Consider the following 22,317-nt stretch of genomic DNA (forward strand, 5'->3'; position numbering starts at 1 on the left):
ACTTTCCTCCAGAGTGTCAAAAATACCCCACATGCCCTCAAAGTGCTGGAGTTTGCTTTTCATCTCTGCTTTAGCTGAACAACGCATCAATTCAGGCACAGCATTATCCAACTGACTAAGTGTCTGAGACAGCCCTATGTGTTGTTTATTCCAGCAAGCGCATAAAATATCTTGCGGTCATGAAACGTGACAAAATGATGTTTACTTTGAACAGAATTATACAATTATCTTGTTCATAAAGCAGAAACCTCTCTCTCTGGACAAGACAACTCTTCTCAGTAATATTTCTGCAAAGAAATGCTGCTGCATGAACATAGGAATCCCAGTACACCTTTGGGAGGACAGTACTTTCCCTTTTATTTCCCTCCTTTTTGAATATGTGTTTAGTTGTTCTATTTCAGGAATGCACAAGAAAGGGCTACATAGTTCAAAACAAAGAAAGAGAGTACTCTGTAGATGCAGATCTAATTTTAAAGTAATATCAAATCTGTATGGAGACAACAGGAAAACAGAATTCATTAAACTCCCTTCTGCCTGGATTCATAACCCTTTCTTCATCATTCAGCCTCCAGGATAACACACTCTGAATCCTCTTCTAGCAAAAATTTTGGTTTCTGCATAAGCAGTGAATCCTCTGGAGACAGAGGAAGCAGAGAGAGGTTAGAAAATGCAATTCTTTCTATATCTCTCTCAGAGATGCCAAACATTATGTAGGGCACAAACTAGCTCTTCAGGTTCGTGATGAACATAGCTGCTCTTGTCTTCTTTAAGTACTGTCAAATCAGCAAATTAGGAATTTCAAAGAACATTTACATATCACCATGCCTACCCACTTGCTCTATTAAAAAAAAAAAACACACACACACAGAAAGTAGAAAAGCAGGAAAAACACTTTGATACAGTGAACAGAAAAAAAGTTCTCTTTTTAACAGATTAACTGTGTAGCAGTTCTAAGCAATCTTAGCAATTCTAAGATTGAAAGCAAAGAGGTTTTCTTTATAGAAAAAAAGAGCTAATATTAATTATTTATATTGTTAAAGAGGAAAGAGAAATAAGTGTTACAATACTGTGCCCTGCATCACTCATTCACCTCTAAGTCAAGACACATCAGGCTGGACCAAGCATAATCTTGCCAGAAGAAAACAACGATGTGTGTCTCTTGCCCACGCTGTCGCTGGCCTACAAAGCTCATGCCATACAGTGTCTGCAGCTGCTCAGCTCCCGCGTTTAGATCGGGTCTGCATCTACCTCTGAGACAGGTGACCAGTAAGAGAACTGCAAAAGTCAGTTGGGGGCAGAAGAAAGAAGACATCACAGGCCTAAGCAGTGACCTGCCTGTGTGTCAAGAAATTATTCCTACCTGCCAAACCAGAAAACACCTAGTAGAGTTTTCATCTTCCTTGAATTATTGTAGAAGCACAGCTTGGTTAAGCAGGAGTACACCAAAATCATTATTATTATAAATCAGCGCCCTGAAAACCGCCAAAAGCTCCAGCTGCAGAGGGTGAGGAGGACGAGAAGGTGCCTAAATCTATATCTGTATCTTCCTTTGCCTGTATTTCCTAATCACTAAAGATATTGCTAGCCAGAGCTCACAAAAGCAACTTAAACCCTTTAAATGCAGCAAAAATTCTCCCATCTTCAACATATTCATATATATGGAAATACTGAAAAGGAAATACAACTTTTTTACTGTTTTTAGATTACAATGACAGCTCTAATGACAAAGTAACAACAGCCTAAATATTCACAGAGCAGAAAAAACACTTAAAAAGACAGATGTTGGAGCTATGAATACATAAACATTCAGTTTGCATTCATCTTTTCAGGACACAAGATAGCCACTGAACTATTTATCACATCATGATAGAAAACTACATACAGCTTCCTGTAAACAAGACAGCATGTCTGAATAAATTCCAGCACAATAGGAAAAATTAAAATATGTGAATATGCATACAGAAGACAAACACCTACAAAACTGCTAACAGTTTTAATAGGAAATTCACCTAGGGAGGAAGGGAGAAGGTTTAAAAGTTATTTATGTTCCCTGATACTATGAGAAAATCTTTACAGGACATAGAAGCACTTCCAGAATTCCTGAACCTCCCCAGTATCATTCAGTATTTCACATAATAGTGCAAATGTAAAGAATGAGTAACAAACTGTACTATAATTACAACATGCAGAATCCTGATTTTTTTAAAAAAAAAAAAAAATATATATATATAAACTGTTAAGGTTCTTGGGGAAAGACAGAAAAAGTGCAGTAAGAGTTATTTTCATGATCCTTCTCATAAAGATGTTTGCAATTTTATCAATGAAAAGAAATTAAATTGATGAGAATGAATATGCTAATAAGTAAGAGGGGGAAGAAACCAAAGTATCTAAAGCATGTAAGAGAAAAATCTGATTGTTATAAATCCCAGTTAGGAAAACAAAGAGATGCAGACAATTAGGATATTGTGAAAGCTTTACAAATGTACAAACAATTATAGATAAGTTTCAAATATTCTTCTTCCTGTAATATATATACACATGTGCGCACACACACATATATATTATCTGCACATGGTAATGTGTATATGTGGCCAAAAGCAACAACATTAAAATAACTGAATCAAGATAATTCACTGACCCAGCAAACTCCCAAAGGACTACAAAAACCAAGATATAATACAGAACTTCCAAAAGTAGTGATTCTGGTAATCAATATCCAATAACTATAACTTCGGATCATCATCAAAATCACAAGACAAAAAAACACCCTTAGAAAGTCAATAAGAAACATCTAAGCAATGATTAGTATAAGTCCATAAAAGTTCTTTGATTGTTCACTGTAAAATAACTACAAGAATAGGCAGACCAAGGAATAACATTTATTAACAGATCTAGATTTTTGTTGCGTATCTAACAGTGTCTTCCTTGCTTCAAAAAAACCCAAAACAAAACAAAAACAACCCTCTCCCACAAAAACAAAAAACCCCACAAAGTATAACTTAGAAGTGTTGTGAATACACACACTGCAAAGAGGAACAAAAAACATCTGGAGGACTGAAGAAAAGGGTCATGAAAAAGAGATGCTAGCTGGTGACTTAGATGAAGGTCTCAGTAGGTTACTGCAGGCATCTAGGTTTAGGCCTGGTATTGATATCTTCATCCATGATAGAGAAAGCAATAACGCTAAGAGTTTCCAAAAGGCAGGAGTAGAAAGCAAAACTGATGGATCTACAGGGCAGAATTACAACTAATCTCTCCTCTCCCTGCCATCCCAAACCAAATAAAACCTTTGAGGTTCTGGCTACATTCACAAATGGCATTAGCCTGTCACAGAGCAGGGAGATGGTAGATCCTTTACACAACCCTAACTACAACTGAGTTCACTTCTTGACACCTTAGTACAGGCATGAAGTCAACAATCAGGAAGGAATCAGATTAGAATAGTACAAATTACATAGCAGATGGAATCATAGATTTATAGTAGAACTCCACCTTATTTTACAAATAACACAGAAACATAGAATGAAATAGAAACCAGCTACAAACATGGGAAGAGTGTAGTGATTACTGTCATCTCTGCAACGTACCACGTAACCTCAGAAATCTCTTGCTTTCTTCCCCACACAAATCAACATCCAAATCTTGTAATTTCTTCTTCTTTTACAGTAGTCATCATCCCCCCCCCCGCTCAAAACCTAAAACTTGGGCCAGCCACACAAATTACTTTGTGCAATCTTATAATCATAACACTAATTACACACTTCCATATTGTGTCTTCCTTCAAATTAGATCATAAACTCTTCCGGGCATGATACAAACCAGCCTCTGATTTGCATGGAGCTACAAGATGAGAATTATTACTTAGTTTCTCCATCTAATTCACGCAGAGAAAATAACCAGAATAGCAGACAACACAGAACGTTCTGAAGCTATAGATTATCATTTGTGTTTCACTTATATGTGCCACTCTTTAACTGACACCAGATAGCAGGATTTGCTGTCTGGGAGACAGATGATTCCTATTCTTTAAGTGTCCTCAGTTCTGACGGTTGTAAAGTACAAACTGCCAGACTGTATGAGAAAACTAATCCGGAAATCCTGGCAACACAAGTGGATTCTCCAGTCACAACAGAAAAGTCTCTGATTCTGCACCTAGCAACTGCCTGAAGCACAGCGAGCTGCTGGAGTAATTTTCTGTGAATGGCTAAGGCTGCACACTGAATCACTCACAGCCCCATCTGTAAAAGCCTGTGTTATTTCTTTTCTTTTTCCAGGATGGAGCTGAAGAAAATTCACACAGAGCAAGAACAAGTGGAGGTAGTGTGTTTGGCACACACCCCATACTGGCACGCTCAATAGCTTGGGATAAATCCCTGAAGTTACTCAAGTTCAAGCTGGTGCTGTACAGCTTCAGGGTTCAACTCAAACCCTGGACAACAATTTCATCTAAGACTAGAGAAACTATGATTGTGGAGTATTTGTCTTTATTAAGACATTTTAAAGTAACAGAGTGAAAGCAATGGATGAGGTGCATTTTACCTCTGAAGAAATAGGATTACAATTAGGTCCTCTAGCATCTCTACAGAGAGGCTGCATCTGCATTTAGGATTCAAATAACTATGCTTCATTTCATATTCTACTACAAGGTTTGGTGTTAAGAGACATTTGTGTCAGTAAAACAAAAACAAAAAAACCCCACACACTGAGGTCCTGACACTGCAGAGTACTTTTGTATAAGTCCCTGTAGTTATGAGCATTCAAAAAAAATAAAATCAAGAATTTGCCTTTGTAGAAGAGATTACAGGTTCAAATCCAAGGTTACAGCCACAGATCCCGAACACAGCTATTTTGTAAGCATCTACTGAAACCACTACTGCTCCTAGTTTAACCATCACTAACAGTTTAAAATGCTGCACACAATGTTTCATTGTTTCCATTTAAAAGGACAGAGCATTATGAACACAGTCACCATTTGACATGTTTTAATATCAGAAGTACATCTTTAGTCACTCACAAAATATATATTTTTCTTTTGAAAACAGAGACTACATCTATATAAACACCCAAATCAAGCATTTTGGGGTGTTGAAACCCATCACCCACACTAGTAAACTGTTAGACCATCCCCTGGCAAAAGTCTGGCCTGTGCCAATTAGCACTCTTCCTGAGCAATTCCTAGGCATCACCTGGCAGATATAATGGTCCAGGAAGCATTCCCAAAAGGCAATCTGAATGCAGCCACTCTGTTTTGGAGACAAACACATATTAGCTTCCATGCCTGGAAACAATTAATTTACTAATACAAACAGACCCTTACAATCTGACCTTTATGCATCAATTTCCGCAGGATTTCACCATTAACTTGAAATTGTTTTTAAACTACTTTCCAGTCTTTTTAGATTTAAATTAAGTCCGGCCATAAATTCTCCTGATAGTTTTTCTAGTTTTGCAATCTCATTTCTTGCTTGCTGTTGTAGTTATGTGAAAGACCTACAAACACAAGGGCATACAGACCAATTGTATGGAAAAAGGGGCAAAACCTTTTGCACAGTGTTGTCAGAAATACCCAAAGTCATCTTTGCAACACATCCCCTTTTATAGGAGGCTTACATATTACAACATCAAGCCAAAAATGACCAAGTGTAAATCTTGAAATCTTTTCTTTTAAAGACACAATTCTCTTCTGAAGAGAGCTGCTATGGGAAAAACATCATTGTGAGATAATATGTTTGCAAGGAGCAAAGCATGTTTTCAATTCAGACTGTTTATTTTTTCCTGGAGTTTAAGTAAACAAGGGAGAAATAACAAGTGCTTATAATTAAAAAGTTGACTCATTTACCATTTTTCCAGAAGTCTTTAAAGAGTAATCATTTTACAGCCATTTAATAGTCACGTTTCTCATCATAACTATTTTGAATGGCCAGATTTCCAATTCCTGCAGCTCTAGAAGTTGCTTCTTTTTGTGAACCCTTCTGCTGAGAAGTAACTCGCTGTATGTAGCCTGTACCTTCTGCTTTCTGGCTGTAAGCAGTCTTGAAAATTTGTATACATATGCTTAACTCTATACAGACTTATATGATCCATTTTATCTCAATTTTTTTCCGGGTTACTTTCACTCAGGTGAAAAATGTAACTACTAGAATACGGATGTCCATTCTTAATCAAGTTACTCAGTAATTCCCATGAAGAATAATCATGAATAGCATGATTACCATTCATATCTGGCCTACTACTGAAACATAATTAACCGAGCTGCGAACAACAGCCATCTTGACAGCACACTGAAATAGCAAGAGCTGATAATCAATTATCCTCCATCAAAAACAAAGAGGGAAAACAAGAATGCTTTCATGAACAGAGTGCCTGTAGCTGGAAAGGATAAAATAAACCAAAATTGGAAGAGGGGAGGAAGGAGTGTTTTTTGTTTTTTTCTACTTTTAGATCTGAAGGAAGGAGATTTAGTATTAATTTAATTACTATCAAATTACTACAACTGTGTCTTCATTATCAAAGAATAGATTAAAATAGAGTGAGCACAAGGTAATCTGAGATACACCAAAAAATTTGTAAGGTCTAGATAGGGAAGCAGAGAAAACAAGGCTACAAAGAAAAAGGCTGCTGTATTTAAAAGAACAAATAATGAAGGAACAGACAAGCAGCTTTAGCTTAAGGAAGAACTAAGAGGAGATATTTTCCATATGTATCAGAGAAATATACAGCAGAAGCCATCTGGTGACAGCTTGACTGTAACAGGAAGAGGAGAGAAAGATTATCTGGATGTTATGAACTTCGGCAATAGGTTGATATTATCCACATGGAGTGGGGTGGAGAGGACAAAAAGAGAGCGAGAGAAGAACAGCAAGATGAAGAGAGCAGTTTTACAGCATGTTTGATTTAATGAGCTAAAATACCCAGGAGGAAAGAGGCCAGTGCTACAAAAACACAAGCATTTTCTCACAGGAAGAGGAAGAATTACCCTCCAGTTCTCTCAACCCATCTCTTTCTCTTTCTTTTTTTTTTTTTTTTTGAGGGAGAAGAGAAAAATCAGTTACTATTTTGCCTATTTTCTAACCTAAGTGTTTAAGCCTTGAGCTTTTTATAGACTGTCAATTCTGGAGAACCAGCCAAATCTGTATTGGCAAAAATCCAGATATCCCTAATGCCCCTTCCTGTAGAAAAGGCACAAATCATCTTTTTTTTTTTTTGCGGAAGTGATACATAAAAAAAATAATTCCTGAACAATAAAGAAAATTCAATTCAGGCAAATACGGCCAAGAAAATGAAAATATGATATTTCTACACCAGTGATTCATTTCAGGTGTAACCTTAGGCCAACTGTTTTTGCCAAAAGATCACTTCTGAGCTGCATCATATATTAAAGACATATCAATGCACTGAAGATACCTAGACAAATGAGAACATCTCAGGGTGCCACAAAACTCAATCTCATGAGGTGCCAAGAGCCCTTTCAAGATGTAAGGGTATACAAAGTTCCCGGAAGCAGAAAACACCCTGTATCTCACAGGAGCCACTTTCAACCTCACAGGATCAAACCAGTTATTTGCAGTTTGGAGACATAACTGGAAAATCCATAATAGAGTTGAGCACAGCTTGCTTTTTATTATTACAGCTCCACCTCTACTGTCCAAAGCAGTGCCAGTGGCCAAACATACATGACAATAAAGAATGCACAAATTTTGAGTCAAAGTTGTAAGACATGAGGGGTGCATAAAAGTCAAAAGATTATAATTACATTTTAAAATCAGTAACTATCCTTTTAGCTTGCCATTTAATAGCTAACTTTGTGTAAGGATAGCTGCATTTTTCATCTCCTTTTTCCCCATACCACAGCACCAGGCCTCAGCAAAATACTGAAATGCTTGCTAATATCTAAACCATTTCTATTTAATGAAACACAGGTTTATTTTCAATTCTGGATCAGACATCTTTAAGCACACATCCAAGTTTCCCCTCCTTTGTTTACGAGCAATCAAAGCTTGGATGAAGATGCCAAATACAATAAACAGGAAATACATGGTTAAAATGGGCAAGAGCGTCACCTTTAGGATATATAATTTTCAGATTTTGCTGGTTAACCACATAATCTGGTGTGTGGAAAAAGACAAACGCGATATCATTAATAAGCTTTATCCAGCAGAAATGCATTTCAGTCACAGTTTAGTACATACTAGATATCATCCTGTGTAAGCCAGCTTCTTAAGCATTTTCACTTGAGAATAATAAATGAAAAAGAACAAGAGAGTTTGTGAACTGGTAGCAGCACGTAACTAACATGCAAACATAGACACCTCTCTCTTACCAGAGATGTAAAAAACAGTGTTAAGCAATTGCCAAGCTTCATAAACATTTATCAAAAGCCGTAAAGACAAGTTATTTTCCTGATTTATAAATAAGAACTCCCAGTACTTCCATAGGAACACTTTCTACTTGTGGTTTCTTATTCAGCCCTTAAAAGGGCAAAGAGAACATCCATAAGTGCCATAAAAAAAAAGAAAAGAAAACATATTACTACAAATTTAATCACACACATGAAAAGACAACAGAGGCAGGTTTAACCCATAAGTTCAGCTTGATTACACAGAATCACAGAAAGGCCAAGATTGGAAAGGACCTCTGGAGATCATCCAGTCCAACCTCCCTGCTCAAGCAGGGTCCTCTAGAGTACATTGCCCAGGATCACATCCAGACGGGTTTTGAATATCTCCAGGGAAGGAGACTCCACTACCTCTCTGGGCAACCTGTGCCAGGGCTCTGTCACCCTCACAGGAAAGAGGTTTCTCCTCATGTTCAGATGGAACTTGCTGTGGTTCAGTTTGTACCCGTTGCCTCTTGTCCTGTCCCTGGGCACCACTGAGAAGAGCCTGGCCCCATTCTCTTGACACCCTCCCTTCAGATACTTGGACACACTGATCAGATCCCCTCTCAGTCATCTCTTCTCCAGGCTGAACAGGCACAGCTCCCTCAGCCTTTCTTCATAGGAGAGATGCTACAGTCCCCTCATCATCTTGGTAGCCCTCCACTGGACTCTCTCCAGGAGTGCCATGTCTCTCTTGTACTGGGGAGCCCAGCACTGGACACAGGACTCCAGGTGGGGCCTCACCAGGGCTGAGTAGAGGGGCAGGATCACCTCCCTTGACCTGCTGGCAACACTCTGCCTAATGCAGCCCAGGATACCCTTGGCCTTCTTGGCCACAAGGGCACACTGCTGGCTCATGGTCAACTTGTTGTCCACCAGGACTCCCAGGTCCTTCTCTGCAGAGCTGCTTTCCAGCAGGTCAGCCCCCAGCCTGTCCTGGTGCATGGGGTTATTTCTCCCCAGGTGCAGGACCCTACACTTGCCTTTGTTGAACTGCAGGAGGTTCCTCTCTGCCCAGCTCTCCAGCCTGTCCAGGTCCCTCTGAATGGCAGCACAGCCTTCTGGTGTGTCAGCCACTCCCCCCAGTTTAGTATCATCAGCAAACTTGCTGAGGGGGCACTCTGTCCCTTCATCCAGGTCATCGATGAATACATTGAACAAGACTGGACCCAGGACTGACCCCTGGGGGACACCACTAGCCACAGGCCTCCAACTAGACTCTGCGCCATTCACCACAACCCTCTGAGCTCTGCCATCCAGCCAGTTCTCAAGCCACCTCACTGTCCACTCGTCTAGCCCACACTTCCTGAGCTTACCTAGGAGGATGTGATGGGAGACAGTGTCAAAAGCCTTGCTGAAGTCCAGGGAGACAACATCCACTGCTCTGCCCTCATCTCCCCAGCCAGTCCTTCCATCATAGAAGGCTATCAGATTGGTCAAGCATGATTTCCCCTTGGTGAATCCATGCTGACTACTCCTGATCCCCTTCTTGTCCTCCAGATGCTTAGTGAGGACCTCGAGGAGGAGCTGTTCCATCACCTTTCCAGGGATGGAGGAAATCTTTAAACTATGGAGGCATCTTTAAACTATGAAGAATTTAGAGATATTATGCAAAGCTTGCATTAAGTTCTGAGAAAAGACATTCTGAAAGCCATTCTGGTTCTTACACATTAAAGCTATGATCTCATAGCCACACTATGCATTAACAAAAACATTATAACGGTATACACACAAGATGTTTCAGTAACTTCCTGTTACTTCGAGGCTACATATTGCTTGAGTGTAACTTATTGTATCTCTTTAAATGGCTCCATTTCAGGCTAACAACAACAGAATTTGGTCCAAGAAAAAAAAGTAGCTATGCATACCATACTGCTCGCATTTTCAGGCATATTTAGCTGTTATACAAGACTGCTGACTTGATTTAGAGCTGTGGATATTCAGCATTGCCAGAGAAAGAAAGCAAAACAAGAGAAGACCAACTGTGAGTGACCAACAGCTTCCCAGAAGACCCCTCACATCTTCCAATTTGAACACCAAGCTCATCTCACTGTGCCTCTGCTAACGTCAGTGAAATTTCAGAGTAACTCAGCTTCTAATGCTTGCAGCTGAGAAATCTGTAAGACTTCCATAACAAAACCCAAACACTGGTGTGTTAGGAGCCTCCTATCACACCCAAACCCATCAAAAATATCCCTGCTTGCACACAGCACAAATAATGCTCCATGAGAAATTCATTGACTCCTTGCCTTCTGCCTCCTTACCCTTATTCCTTAAAGAAATACAGAGGAGCAATTAAGGAATTGGGAAGAGGAACTAGAGTAACAGTTGTGTACTTGAAAACAACTTTATCACTGAAAATCCTCCCATAAGTTATCTTTCAAATTAAGGGGAGAGGCGAGCAGCACTTATTTTGAACTCTGAGCACTGTCTCAGTAACGGGATTTCCCGGGGCTGCACGCCCAGGGCCTTGCTCTGGAAGCAGCGCTTTCCGGCACGGAAAAGCAGGGCCACCTCGCACAGCACCGCTGCAGCCGAGGAGCCTCCCCAGGCGCCCGGCGAAGGCACAGTGGGGCGGGGAGGCGCTGCCGCCCCGCGGCTCCCCAGCCCGGCCCGCTCCGCCACGGGGCTGCACTCCTCCGGGGCACCCCAATTCAGCGGGCTCCGCACCCAGCCCTCGGCGGGGGGAGGTGGTACCGAGGAGGGGAGGGGGGAGGCACGGCGCAGACCCGACCCCAGACTTCAGGAGCAGCCGGGCAGGGTCTCCGCACAGAGGAGATGCCGCTCCCGCCCGCGCCGCGGGTGCGCGGAACCAAGCGTCGGGCAGGGAGCTCCGCTACTCCCCGCCCACGCCACGCCAGGCCTGCCGCCCCGAATCGCGGGGCAGCAACCCCCAGCCCCCGCGGACCGGACCGGTCCTGCCTCACCAGCCCGAGGAAGGGGACATCGCCGCCCGCGGGAGGCGGGGAGCGGTGCCTCCCCGCCGACCCTCCTGGCCACGGCACCTGGATGTGGCAGGCGATCTCGGAGTCGTCCAGCAGCCGAACGGTGCACTTAATCTCCGGGCTCAGCGACCTGATGCTGGAGCTCCGAAACCGGATCATCCCGGCCGCCGCCCCGCAGGCGGCCAGCCTGCAGCGGCGCCCGGCCGACACCCGCGGCTCAGCTCGGCTCAGCTCGGCACAGCGCGGCGCCGCCCCTCGACGCCCCGCCGCGGCTGGGGCCGCCGCCGCTGCGTCAAGCTGAGCTCGGCTCGCCGGGCTCCGCATCCCGCCCCCAGCGCGGCCGCGGCCCCGGCCACCTCTCTGCCGCCTCACCTGCACCCCCACCCCAGCCTGCAGGGGGCTCCCGGAGAAGGGCTCCGCTCCTGCAAACCTGGAAAAATAGGCGGTTCCCCCCCCTCCCCCCGCACACACTCCGAAAGCAAGAAATCACCGGCGTGCGTGCGCGTGTTTTTCCCCGGGACACGTATGCTGTGCTTATTTTTGAGTTTACCTGAATTGTTGCTCTTCATGCGGCAGCGCCCGATACTCCTCAACGAGGCAACAGCAAGGTGCGCTCGCCGCCTGCCCGCCCGCAGGATGAGCTCCGGCTGTCCTGCCGTGGCCGATTCAGCAGGAGAACCTTGCGAAATAATAAATAAATAAATAAATAAAACCAACCACCACCACCAAATGAGATGGGGGTGCAGTAAAGAACTAGAAGGGAACATAATGAGACTTCTTTTTCCCTTTACTCTATCTAAGAGTGAGCGCTAAGTCTTGGAAACTTGTTTCCCCAAGGCAAGTCCATTAGGGAGGAGTCTCATCCCGGTTGTTGTGTAAGTAGGAAAGAAAATACAGCCTCCAGATGCTTCCCTGCTATGCTCTCTCTCATGGAAGGGTGTATATTTGTGCAAAACTTTACAGAATATGTAGGAAGTAAGTGCTAAAACTGACTAGCCTTCAAAACAGGGACCAACAGCAGGATGAAAGAGGAGCACTTCTGGCACACAACAGCCAGTGTGAAATGGGATATGACTGAAAGGCTACAGAAGAGAAAATTGTGCTGACAGCCACACACGGTGTATTGCAGTCATTTTGCCTAATTATATCCTTGATGGCCTGGAGACTTTTATATTTTTTAAATAGTTCTGTGTGATTTTAATGTTATTTCGGGAAAAATCACTGAAAAAGCCTAAGCACTGCTACTCCTGCAAACTCTTCTTTCAGCTCTCTGCTGGACCACTAACAGCAGGAAATAGACAACCACAAACAAATGAGAAGTATATTGTGCAGGATGTTGTCAGTCAAACCCTCAACCAGAGAAACAAGCATTCACACATATATAATGCTGACTACTTTGCTAATAAATATGCAAAGTCCTTTAATGTGGAACATAAAAGAAATGGTCAGTATATGCTTCTCAAATGATAAGTGCTTCTAATTGTGAATAGTGAAGCAAACTAGTGAGTACTTTAAACAGATTATTTACCTCAATAGCCACAGTCAGCCCACAAATTAGAGGAGATGGCCCTTATCAGCTGAGCCACCAGCTGTGGACACCCACTCATTGAAGTAACATTTTTTGTCCAATAGTCCTGAAGCATGGGAGCTCAGTAGAGCTAGGATTTCAGCCCACATGTGGATTTACTTGGAGGCTACACAGATTTTCCTCCCTGCAACAGAAAAGGAATATTTTCTTTCAAAGTCAGATATTTTTACCTTCCCCTTTGGTCTCTCCAGCATGCATTCCTCCATCCACCCAAAAGGGAAATTGAAAGAGGGAGTTGAGCCAATGATGAACTAAAGTTTTATGGAGCAGGTCAAAGTTTACCAGTCAGAGGACTTTTCACTTTATTCTCCAAACCATGAACTTTATTTAGAGAAATTAACTTCCTAGGAATTCTCAGTATTACAGTCAGCGATGATTGCACTGCAGAATAAACATCCACAGTAAACTGACTGTTACATAGCAAGTGTAAAATAGCACGTACAGATAGCAGCAGAGCTGTAGGAGCACAGAGCTCAGCACAAGTTTACTTACCTGGTTTTAAAAACAGGTCAGGTGTCTTTTTGACACTTTATTTGCTTCTGTGATACACTATCCCACATACACTTGAGATGCCCAGGAATTTCTAGATCTCATTCATACACAGAAATACTACTAGCACAGAATACAGCAGTTATCTAGCAACACACAGGATTACTCCACTACCAAGTAAATGAAAAGAAACAAATATTCCACCCCACAGAAAAAAAAATCCAACAGAAATAAATACAGCTGTGGCTAGGACTCTCAGGTATCACAATAACATAAACAAATAACAACAGTTCCGTTAAATCAAGTCTAGTACAGCTTAGATTAGAATCTGTCCCCTTCTGCAACAAGATGAGGATCTGCAACTCTAAAGGTTTTTTTAAGTAGACAGTCTGGACATTAGGTTTCTCTAGAATAGCTCCTAAAAAGGGGGGGAGGGTTGATCCAGCAATGAGCTAAAGTCTTAGGGAGCAGTTCAAAGTTAACTACAGCCAGAAAAATCTGATTTTGCTCTCAACACCATAAGGTTTACAGAAAAGACCTAGTTTCCTACATGTTCTAGAGCTGCAGTTATACTGAAGAAGGGTTGGACAATTTATGAAGGACCCAGTTCACCAAATAACTTCTTTGTAATAAGGTGCCAAATTTACCACCTCTTGTGCATATACTTTGTTTTCTTCAGTGGCATTGCCTTTGAAATGCACATTATATTTGTGCAAAGTGTATCCAGAAGCCAAAACTAAATCAGTACTGAAATAAAGTGAACTTCAACCTAGTCTATTCATGTAATATTGCTTACTGAGTTTTTAATCTATCCCTTTTTATTGCATAGCAACTGCTGTGTGATATTTTATTATACTTATTTGGTAACACAAAGTGCAGATAATTTGGTTTATTCTTAAAAATACTTCATTTAAGAAGAGAGTGTTAAAGGTTGCTTCAAATTTAAAATTATAAAAATATTGGGTAGTAATAGATCTGGATATACTAGGCAGTTCAAGAGGTTAAAAGAAAAAAAAATAAGCTCTTCAGATGTAATGTACTCAAACAGATCCCACATCTACTAGAGACTTCTGTTTCAAGCTTAAGTAAGCATTTGAAAGAAAAAAAAATGCAACAATTTCACTTGATAACAACAAACAATTGTTAAGAAAAAGGGTTATTTTGCATCTGGAAATAGAAGGTCTCTCACATCTGACTATTACACCAGTAATTTGGAAACTATATATAAAATATTAATGCATATTTTTATAATTCTTATTACTGTCCTAACAAACCCTAAGAGTATTTTTACTATTTAAATGATTTAGAGATGCATAATTTACAAAGAAAAGTCCTACTGATTGCAATGAGAACACAGTTGAGCCAGAAGCTGAAACTTTAATTCACACAGGGTTTCTACTTTCTTTTATACTAAAAACAAAAAACACCCCACAGGTTCACTGCATGAAAGAGAAGGCAACAAAATCTGTAAAACATCATACTATTTGACAGTAGCACAAAAGTAAGCAGGACTTTCATGTTTGTACTTCAAAGGAAACAATTATTGTGAGCCAGACACGCTCTCATTGCAAATTCACTAAAACGAAGGGCTATCAGTCATATATTTGGTCACTTGTATGCCAGCAGAAAAAGCTAACATCCTACTGATATCAGCAGGGATGTGCCACAGCTTGTATGGTGCTAATGGTCTTGCTGGCCCCCGAGCTCCTTACACATGCCTGAGAGAGAGGCAGCCAAGGGCATGGCTCACAGGGGGAGCCAAGGCAAGTCAGAAAAAAAGTATTTTCTTCCACTGCTGCTGCAGAAAGTTTAGCAATTTCGCCTGAGACTCGGGAAGAAGTGCTGGGAAAGCATTACCATGCACCATTCCAGAATAATGGGTTGCATTTGCTGTACAAATTTCTTACCAAACTTCCTGCAGATGTCACCTAGAAGCTCAGATACACATCAGCATTTATCAGCCTGTTAAACAGTGTTGCACAATACCACATCTGAACACAGCCTACTGGAACAAACCTTCCATTGATTTTAACCCACAGAAGCCAATTACCATTAAGGCAAACATCAGCTCAGAGCCTTTGGTTCAGGGGGTACAAAGTCAGTGAGACAATTATCATGATTCACTGGGTCCAGGGCCTTGCCAAGATGTTTCTGCCAGTAGGGACAAACAACTTTCCTGTATACTCCTATACATATATACACCTGTACACTCCTATATTTCAGAGAATGCATACCCAGTCATGCTTGCTAATGACGTTGTGATGGGTGTCCAGGATTCTTTCAGATTCTGGGGTTAATCACACTGAACTTGAGAGATCATCATTTGTCAGATATAAGAACTAATTAGAGCTAAGTAGTTCTACACATGATGGACACTGGACAACACTAAACAATTAACACCAGACAAGCTACAAGTATAACAAAGCTAAGAAGTATAGTAAAGCTAGAAATAGAACTAAAAATATATACACATATCAGAGCTCTATGGTTAAGCCACAGATGCACAGCATGATGACTGCTCTCAGAATCACAGAATGGTTGAGGTTGGAAGGGACCTCTGGAGATCATCTAGTCCAACCCCCCTGCTCAAGCAGGGTCCTCTAGAGCATATTTCCCAGGATCACATCCAGACGGGTTTTGAATATCTCCAGGGAAGGAGACTCCACTACCTCTCTGGGCAACCTGTTCCAATGCTCTGTCACCCTCACAGTGAAGAAGTTTTTCCTCAGGTTCAGATGGAACTTCCTGTGTGGTTCAGTTTCTGCCCGTTGCCTCTTGTCCTGTCCCTGGGCACCACTGAGAAGAGGCTGGCCTCATCCTCTTGACACTCCCCCTTCAGATACTTGTACACATTGATGAGATCCCCTCTCAGTCTTCTCTTCTCCAGGCTGAACAGGCCCAGCTCCCTCAGCCTTTCTTCATAGGAGAGATGCTACAGTCCCCTCATCATCTTTGTAGCCCTCCGCTGGACTCTCTCCAGGAGTGCCATGTCTCTCTTGTACTGGGGAGCCCAGCACTGGAGACAGCACTCCAGGTGAGGCCTCACCAGGGCTGAGTAGAGGGGCAGGATCACCTCCCTCGACCGGCTGGCAACACTCTGCCTAATGCAGCCCAGGATACCCTTGGCCTTCTTGGCCACAAGGGCACACTGCTGCCTCATGTTTAACTTGTTGTCCACCAGGACTCCCAGGTCCTTCTCTGCAGAGCTGCTCTCCAGCAGGTCAACCCCCAGCCTGTACTGCTGCCTGGGGTTATTCCTCCCCAGGTGCAGGACCCTGCACTTGCCTTGGTTGAACTCCATGAGGTTCCTCTCCGCCCAGCTCTCCAGCCTGTCCAGGTCCCTCTGAATGGCAGCACAGCCCTCTGGTGTGTCAGCCACTCCCCCCAGTTTAGTATCATCAGCAAACTTGCTGAGGGGGCACTCTGTCCCTTCATCCAGGTCACTGATGAATACATTGAACAAGACTGGACCCAGGACTGACCCCTGGGGGACACCACTAGCTACAGGCCTCCAACTAGACTCTGCGCCATTCACCACAACCCTCTGAGCTCGGCCATCCAGCCAGGTCTCAATCCACCTCACCGTCCACTCCTCCAACCCACACTTCCTGAGCTTGCCTAGGAGGATGTGATGGGAGACAGTGTCAAAAGCCTTGCTGAAGTCCAGGGAGACAACATCCACTGCTCTGCCCTCATCTCCCCAGCCAGTCCTTCCATCATAGAAGGCTATCAGATTGGTCAAGCATGATTTCCCCTTGGTGAATCCATGCTGACTACTCCTGATCACCTTCTTGTCCTCCAGATGCTTAGTGATGACCTCGAGGAGGAGCTGTTCCATCACCTTTCCAGGGATGGAGGTGAGGCTGACTGGCCTGTAGTTTCCTGGGTCCTCCTTCTTGCCCTTTTTGAAGACTGGGGTGACATTGGCTTTCTCTCGCCCTTTCCTTGTCCTTATGGGCCACCCCTCCGGTATAGCTTTCCCCGGACTGTTCTCACCATGCTCGAGCTGCACCAAGATGATTCAGGTTCTCCCTGGCAGTTGGCATCAGGGGCGTCCCCGCTGATGGGTGGGTTGTCGGGTCCGCAGGCCAGCTGACGGTGAGTCCAAGTCCACACCAGAGGTATGTGGCTTACTTCCTTTTATCCTTCCCGGGCTTAGCTCATTATCCAATCGATCAATGCCAGACCACAGCTACATAATAGAACAGATGGCCTCAGTCGATAACAGTATGGATACCAACAGATAACCCAGTGCAAAGTTCCACAGTACCTAAGATGCTTACGGTGTGAGTCTGCGGTGTCACTTCTCCTTTGCTGACTAGGTTTGCTCAGCCCTCATGGTATCACTGGAGGGCTACAGCAACCCCACAGTGTGGTGGCACCAGCTGTGGTGCACCCAGCGTTCGTTAACTCCTGGGGAGCCCCCCAGAGCAAGCTCCTCTTCTATGGACTGCACCATCCTGAGTCCCGCACTTGCCTGTGCGGCACCTATCAAACATAGTCAAGAAAACAGCAGGCAGCATCCTCTCATAGTTTCCAGTGCTGCCTCTCCAAGAAGCCTCTCTGTCTTCCCAGAACCATGTTCCTTAATGCTTCTCTCACTACTGGTTCTCGCTAGTTGCTTTCAAACAATCAATGCAATAGCCTCTGCACTTCTTACCAACCCCAGAGAAACCCTGCAGCTCACATGGCTGAAAGATTAATTGGTTTTGCATGTAACACAACTGATGGTTTCAGATGTCTATAGTTAATTCATTACCTAAAGCAACTTGACTGTCTCTTGCTGTATGCAAGGTGGGTACTGCATCCATGTATCTCACCAGTCTCTGATAAATCAAAGAAACATTCCCACACCAATGATTTAATAATCCAGATGAAGGTACTCTGCATCTCAGGATCAAGCTCAAAATTGCAGCTCTGCTTTCTTGACTGGATCTGTGCATGGGAAAAGAATATAACAATGCACATTATATCTGCTCAGCAAAAAAGTTAGATTTTTAATAACTAGAGGTATATTTAGACTCTTATAATCAGTGTTGGCAGGTGGAATAAAGAGGTAGCGCCCCTCTATAGCTTGAATAGCTCCTCTTAGTATTTATCTAAATGAGTGTTTAATAAGGCTCCAACTAAATAGAGTCTGTTAGACCAAATAGTTACATTTTAAAAAATAATTAATGAACATTAATAAGGACCACTGCATGGAGGATAAAAATAAGACTAAAAGTTGATCATTACACTAATATTACTCACAAAATGGTTTTGTACCCCCCCATACATATTTGGTGTGTTCTTTTATACTGTTCTTTGTCGGGGGCGATGTGTACCAGAAGACGATTAGGAACAGCAACAAAGTATTCTCTCAGTGCCACAAGCCCTAGGAAAGTGCGCCTAACATGAAGACTTGAGTCAGTGCCAAGACGGACGGGGGCGCGTGAGCTATCCGAGTGCAGATATCGAAACCAGGGCAAGGACGTGAGAGAGGGAAGATAATCTCGATGCAGAGCGCGGCTTGTAGCAATGTAGCAAAGTAACTTTAATCTGTAAACACAGCTGTATTCTCACATGATAAGGTGTATGTTCTCACACAATAAGGTATATAAGAGAGGATGGAATATGAAATAAACAATCTTGCTTCACTACACGCAAGGTTCGTGCCTCAATCCCCACAGCTCTTGTTACTGGGTAAATTTAGCCACTACTGGGCAGAACTTGCTTGCAATAATGTCCTGTTTCCATTGCTGCTTCACAAGCACTTTGAAACAGCTGAAGGCACTTAGACTGGTTTGGGGCATTTTACAGTTCTTTTTCTTCTTTTGGGCTATTCTGATTTTTAATACTTCTATCATACAATTTGAATTTTGCATCCTTTGTCTACACTAGTATTTGCCTAACTTTAAATACGTTTAAAGCACTTTTCCAAGCAGGAATGCTCTTCTAAGTCAGGGCCTATATGAAAAATCAAATTTTATACCTGGCTCTTATTAGCATAAGTCAAGCTAGAGTCCACAAAATAAAACTTCTGCTTTGCGCATAAGCAAAGTCAGGTTCCTAGTAGATTTTGCCAGCAAATTAGGGAGTACAGGAAGAATGTGGATCATATACAGGTATTTCAGGTTTGTTAATCTTGCCAGAATCTAATTTCTATACAGAATCTGTTATTAAAGTAATTAGCACCTTGATTTTTAAATAATCCTATGCAACAATATTCAGTTTCTGATACTGCTCTCTTTGTAGCTTCTGATTTTTGTTATTAATTCCTTTCTAAATTACATCAATGATTATTTGCTCTTTATTGATCTAGATCTTTTAATTATGTAAGAGCTAACAAGGGCAGGATCCTAAACTGCAATTATCTTTGTTGCTGGACTTCCTTGCATGTGAGAGGCTATATGGTGTAACAGTTAAGTATGTTTATAAGTGACTGTAGAATGAAGGCTTGACTATTCAGGAATGAGATGTGGAATAACCAAATGCAAAAAAACATCACACACATTAAGAAAGCACATTTCAAGAGCATTCACTGTTAACTGCTCAGTAACAATAATCTTACAGGTTACTTTTAGGAGTAGCATTTTAAAATATACTTTTTTCCCTTGCCACCCTCCAAACTTGGAGGTGGCTACATTTTACTAATGCTTTGAGTGCTTTCAAAATTAATGGTGCTTACATCAGTGTACATTGTCTACATCAGTGTACATTGTTGTTATCCTAAGTAATGTTGAAATACAGAGTACATCATAACTTTTACACCCTGAGTGTTAGCAGGCAAGTGACAGATGAGAAGATAAAATAATTAATCTCTTGTAGAACCTGTACTTCCAATGGAGACCAGAAGCTTTTAGAGTGAGAAGGTAATCTTGCAGAAGCTGGTTCCAATCTCATTTAAACTGGAATAAAACCAGTATAGCTCTGTTGGTGTCCTCTTTAGCTATGCCAGATTTCCTTTTGAAGAGACTAAAGGAAATTGTTTTTGTTCCCATAACTCTGTGGCCTCCTTTATTTTCAGTCTGTCTCTACAGTAATACTGAGATTACTCTAACCTATATGTGATTGTGCCCTGAAAGGAGTAGCTGTGTGCTCACCAGGAACACTCCAAACCCCAGCAGCCTTCTACACCCAGGTAGAAAGATCCAGGTATTTTCCTGACTCTACTCCAGAGGAGCACAAAAGCATCAGACATAAGTCCAGAACAGAAAGCCATGACTTTCAGCCACCTTTGAACTACACTGCTGCAGCACTAGTTGCTATTCTGGACTGAAACAACAACCCAGTTTTCCAATTTCCTAATTTTTTACATTTCCAACATCATAGTCAAGAAATAACACATTATTATACAACCTCAAGCTTTTAGACAGATTTTCATTTGTTGAACACTTTGAGGACTCTTACTGGTTGGACTAGATGGTCCCTAAAGGTCCCTTCCAACCTCAATTGTTCTGTGATGCTGTGATTACGTTAATGCATTCACTTTAGTCAGGTCACAGGGAGGAATTTTTATGTGGGAATACAGACTTTGATTTCTTGCATTCAATTAAGTTTGGTAAGATTCTTGTGAAAACTTGGAGTTGCTATCAACTGTATCTACTGTTAGAAAAGGGAGCTAATTCAGCTCTCGCCCAGCTTAGCACTAGTGCCTAAAGTAGACGAAGCCTGCAGGCCGCAGGACTGAATTGCAAATGAGCTCGAGAGACATTGCTGAGGATGCAAACCCAGCTCGAACCAGCCCTCAAGGATACAGCACACAATGGCCAGAGGTAACCGTCAACCTCCGGATAAGATACAGCACACAATGGCCAGAGGTAACGGTCAACCTTCGGATAAGAGAAGGCACTGTGAAACAGGAACATAGCAACCGTCCCGGGACGTAGACGTGAACCAATCAAAAGGAAAGAGACCACCGACTCAGTAAAGAAGATTGGAAGAGACCGTCACTGGCAGGCGGGGAAGTTTGACTGTAAGGAGTATAATTACCCTAAAATTTCTTTGTTCGGGGTCCCTCCCCGGAGGCACCCAGCTCGAGCTGTTACTTTGCTGTACCGTCATTTAAATAAATCATTAAATTCACTGCTAGACATACGTGAGACTCTGCTCCTAGGAAACCTAGGGTCAAACTGTTTCCGTAACAGCTTGGTGACCCAGATGGGACCCTAGGCAACCACCGTCAGACCCTCTCATCTCCAAACATCCAACTGCCGGCAGCGGGTGAGTTCACCTGGGAACCTTTGGAGCGAGAGGCGCCGACGGGTGAGTGTTAAACTTCCTTGAGCAGATTCTATAAGATAGGTTCGAGTCCGGACATCAGGGTGGGTTCGAGTCCCTCCCTTGTTGCGACCGCGCGGCAGAGCGTGCAGCCTGAGGAGCATAAGGCGCACGGGTGCGCAGCCTGATTAACGTAAGGCGCACATAACCGATTGACTATGGGAAATATACCCAGCATAAAAAAGGGGACGCCCTTGGCCGAGGTTTTGGAAAATTGGGAAAAGATAGACGGTACAGTAGGATTATCCAGAAAGCGCGCAATTACCTTATGTCAGGAAGATTGGCCATGTTGAACCAGTTGAGGGGTTTGGGCAGAAGAAGGATCCTTCGATTCTGAAAAATTAACTATGCTATGAATTATGTTGGAAGATGAAAAGCCTCACCAAATGGAGTATTGGTATGTGTGGGACAATCGGACATGGGACCGCCAGCACCCGAGCAAAAAGAAGAGGGGAACCCCGCGAAGAGTGACTCTCGCCGTAGCAGACGCGAGTACCCCGAGGAATGCACCCGCAGCGACCGCTCCACCCTATACCCCTTCGCTCTCACCTCCTGAAGATTTATCTGTCGCTCACTCTCCCTCTTTCTCCTACTTCTACTCTACCAGCTGCTGGACTCTATCCTATGACTTCTAATGTTTTACCTAAGCCGGCAGCATT

General features: G+C 42.8%; 1 protein-coding gene across 11 annotated transcripts in view; it reads right to left on the reverse strand.

Moving 5' to 3' along the window:
* Positions 1-22,317, reverse strand: part of LOC104150098 (FERM domain-containing protein 3) — a 172,808-nt gene that overhangs the window by 144,261 nt on the left and 6,230 nt on the right. For 2 of the 11 annotated variants that reach the window (XM_068926266.1, XM_068926260.1), the window contains exons 2-4: positions 18,159-18,334; positions 12,851-13,034; positions 11,873-12,001 (exon numbers count right to left, since the gene is read on the reverse strand). Coding sequence is in view for 2 of the 11 variants with exons in the window: in XM_068926257.1 (XP_068782358.1) it covers positions 11,305-11,481 (177 nt within the window). In the remaining 9 variants the exon portion in view is untranslated. Of the gene's footprint in view, positions 1-11,304; positions 11,622-11,872; positions 12,002-12,850; positions 13,035-17,395; positions 17,592-18,158; positions 18,335-21,923; positions 22,031-22,207; positions 22,287-22,317 lie in introns of those variants that run through there. The other 9 variants (XM_068926262.1, XM_068926259.1, XM_068926263.1 and 6 more) reach the window with 9 other exon arrangements.

The sequence above is a fragment of the Struthio camelus genome, chromosome W (assembly GCF_040807025.1).
Source record: "Struthio camelus isolate bStrCam1 chromosome W, bStrCam1.hap1, whole genome shotgun sequence".
NCBI lineage: Eukaryota > Metazoa > Chordata > Aves > Struthioniformes > Struthionidae > Struthio > Struthio camelus.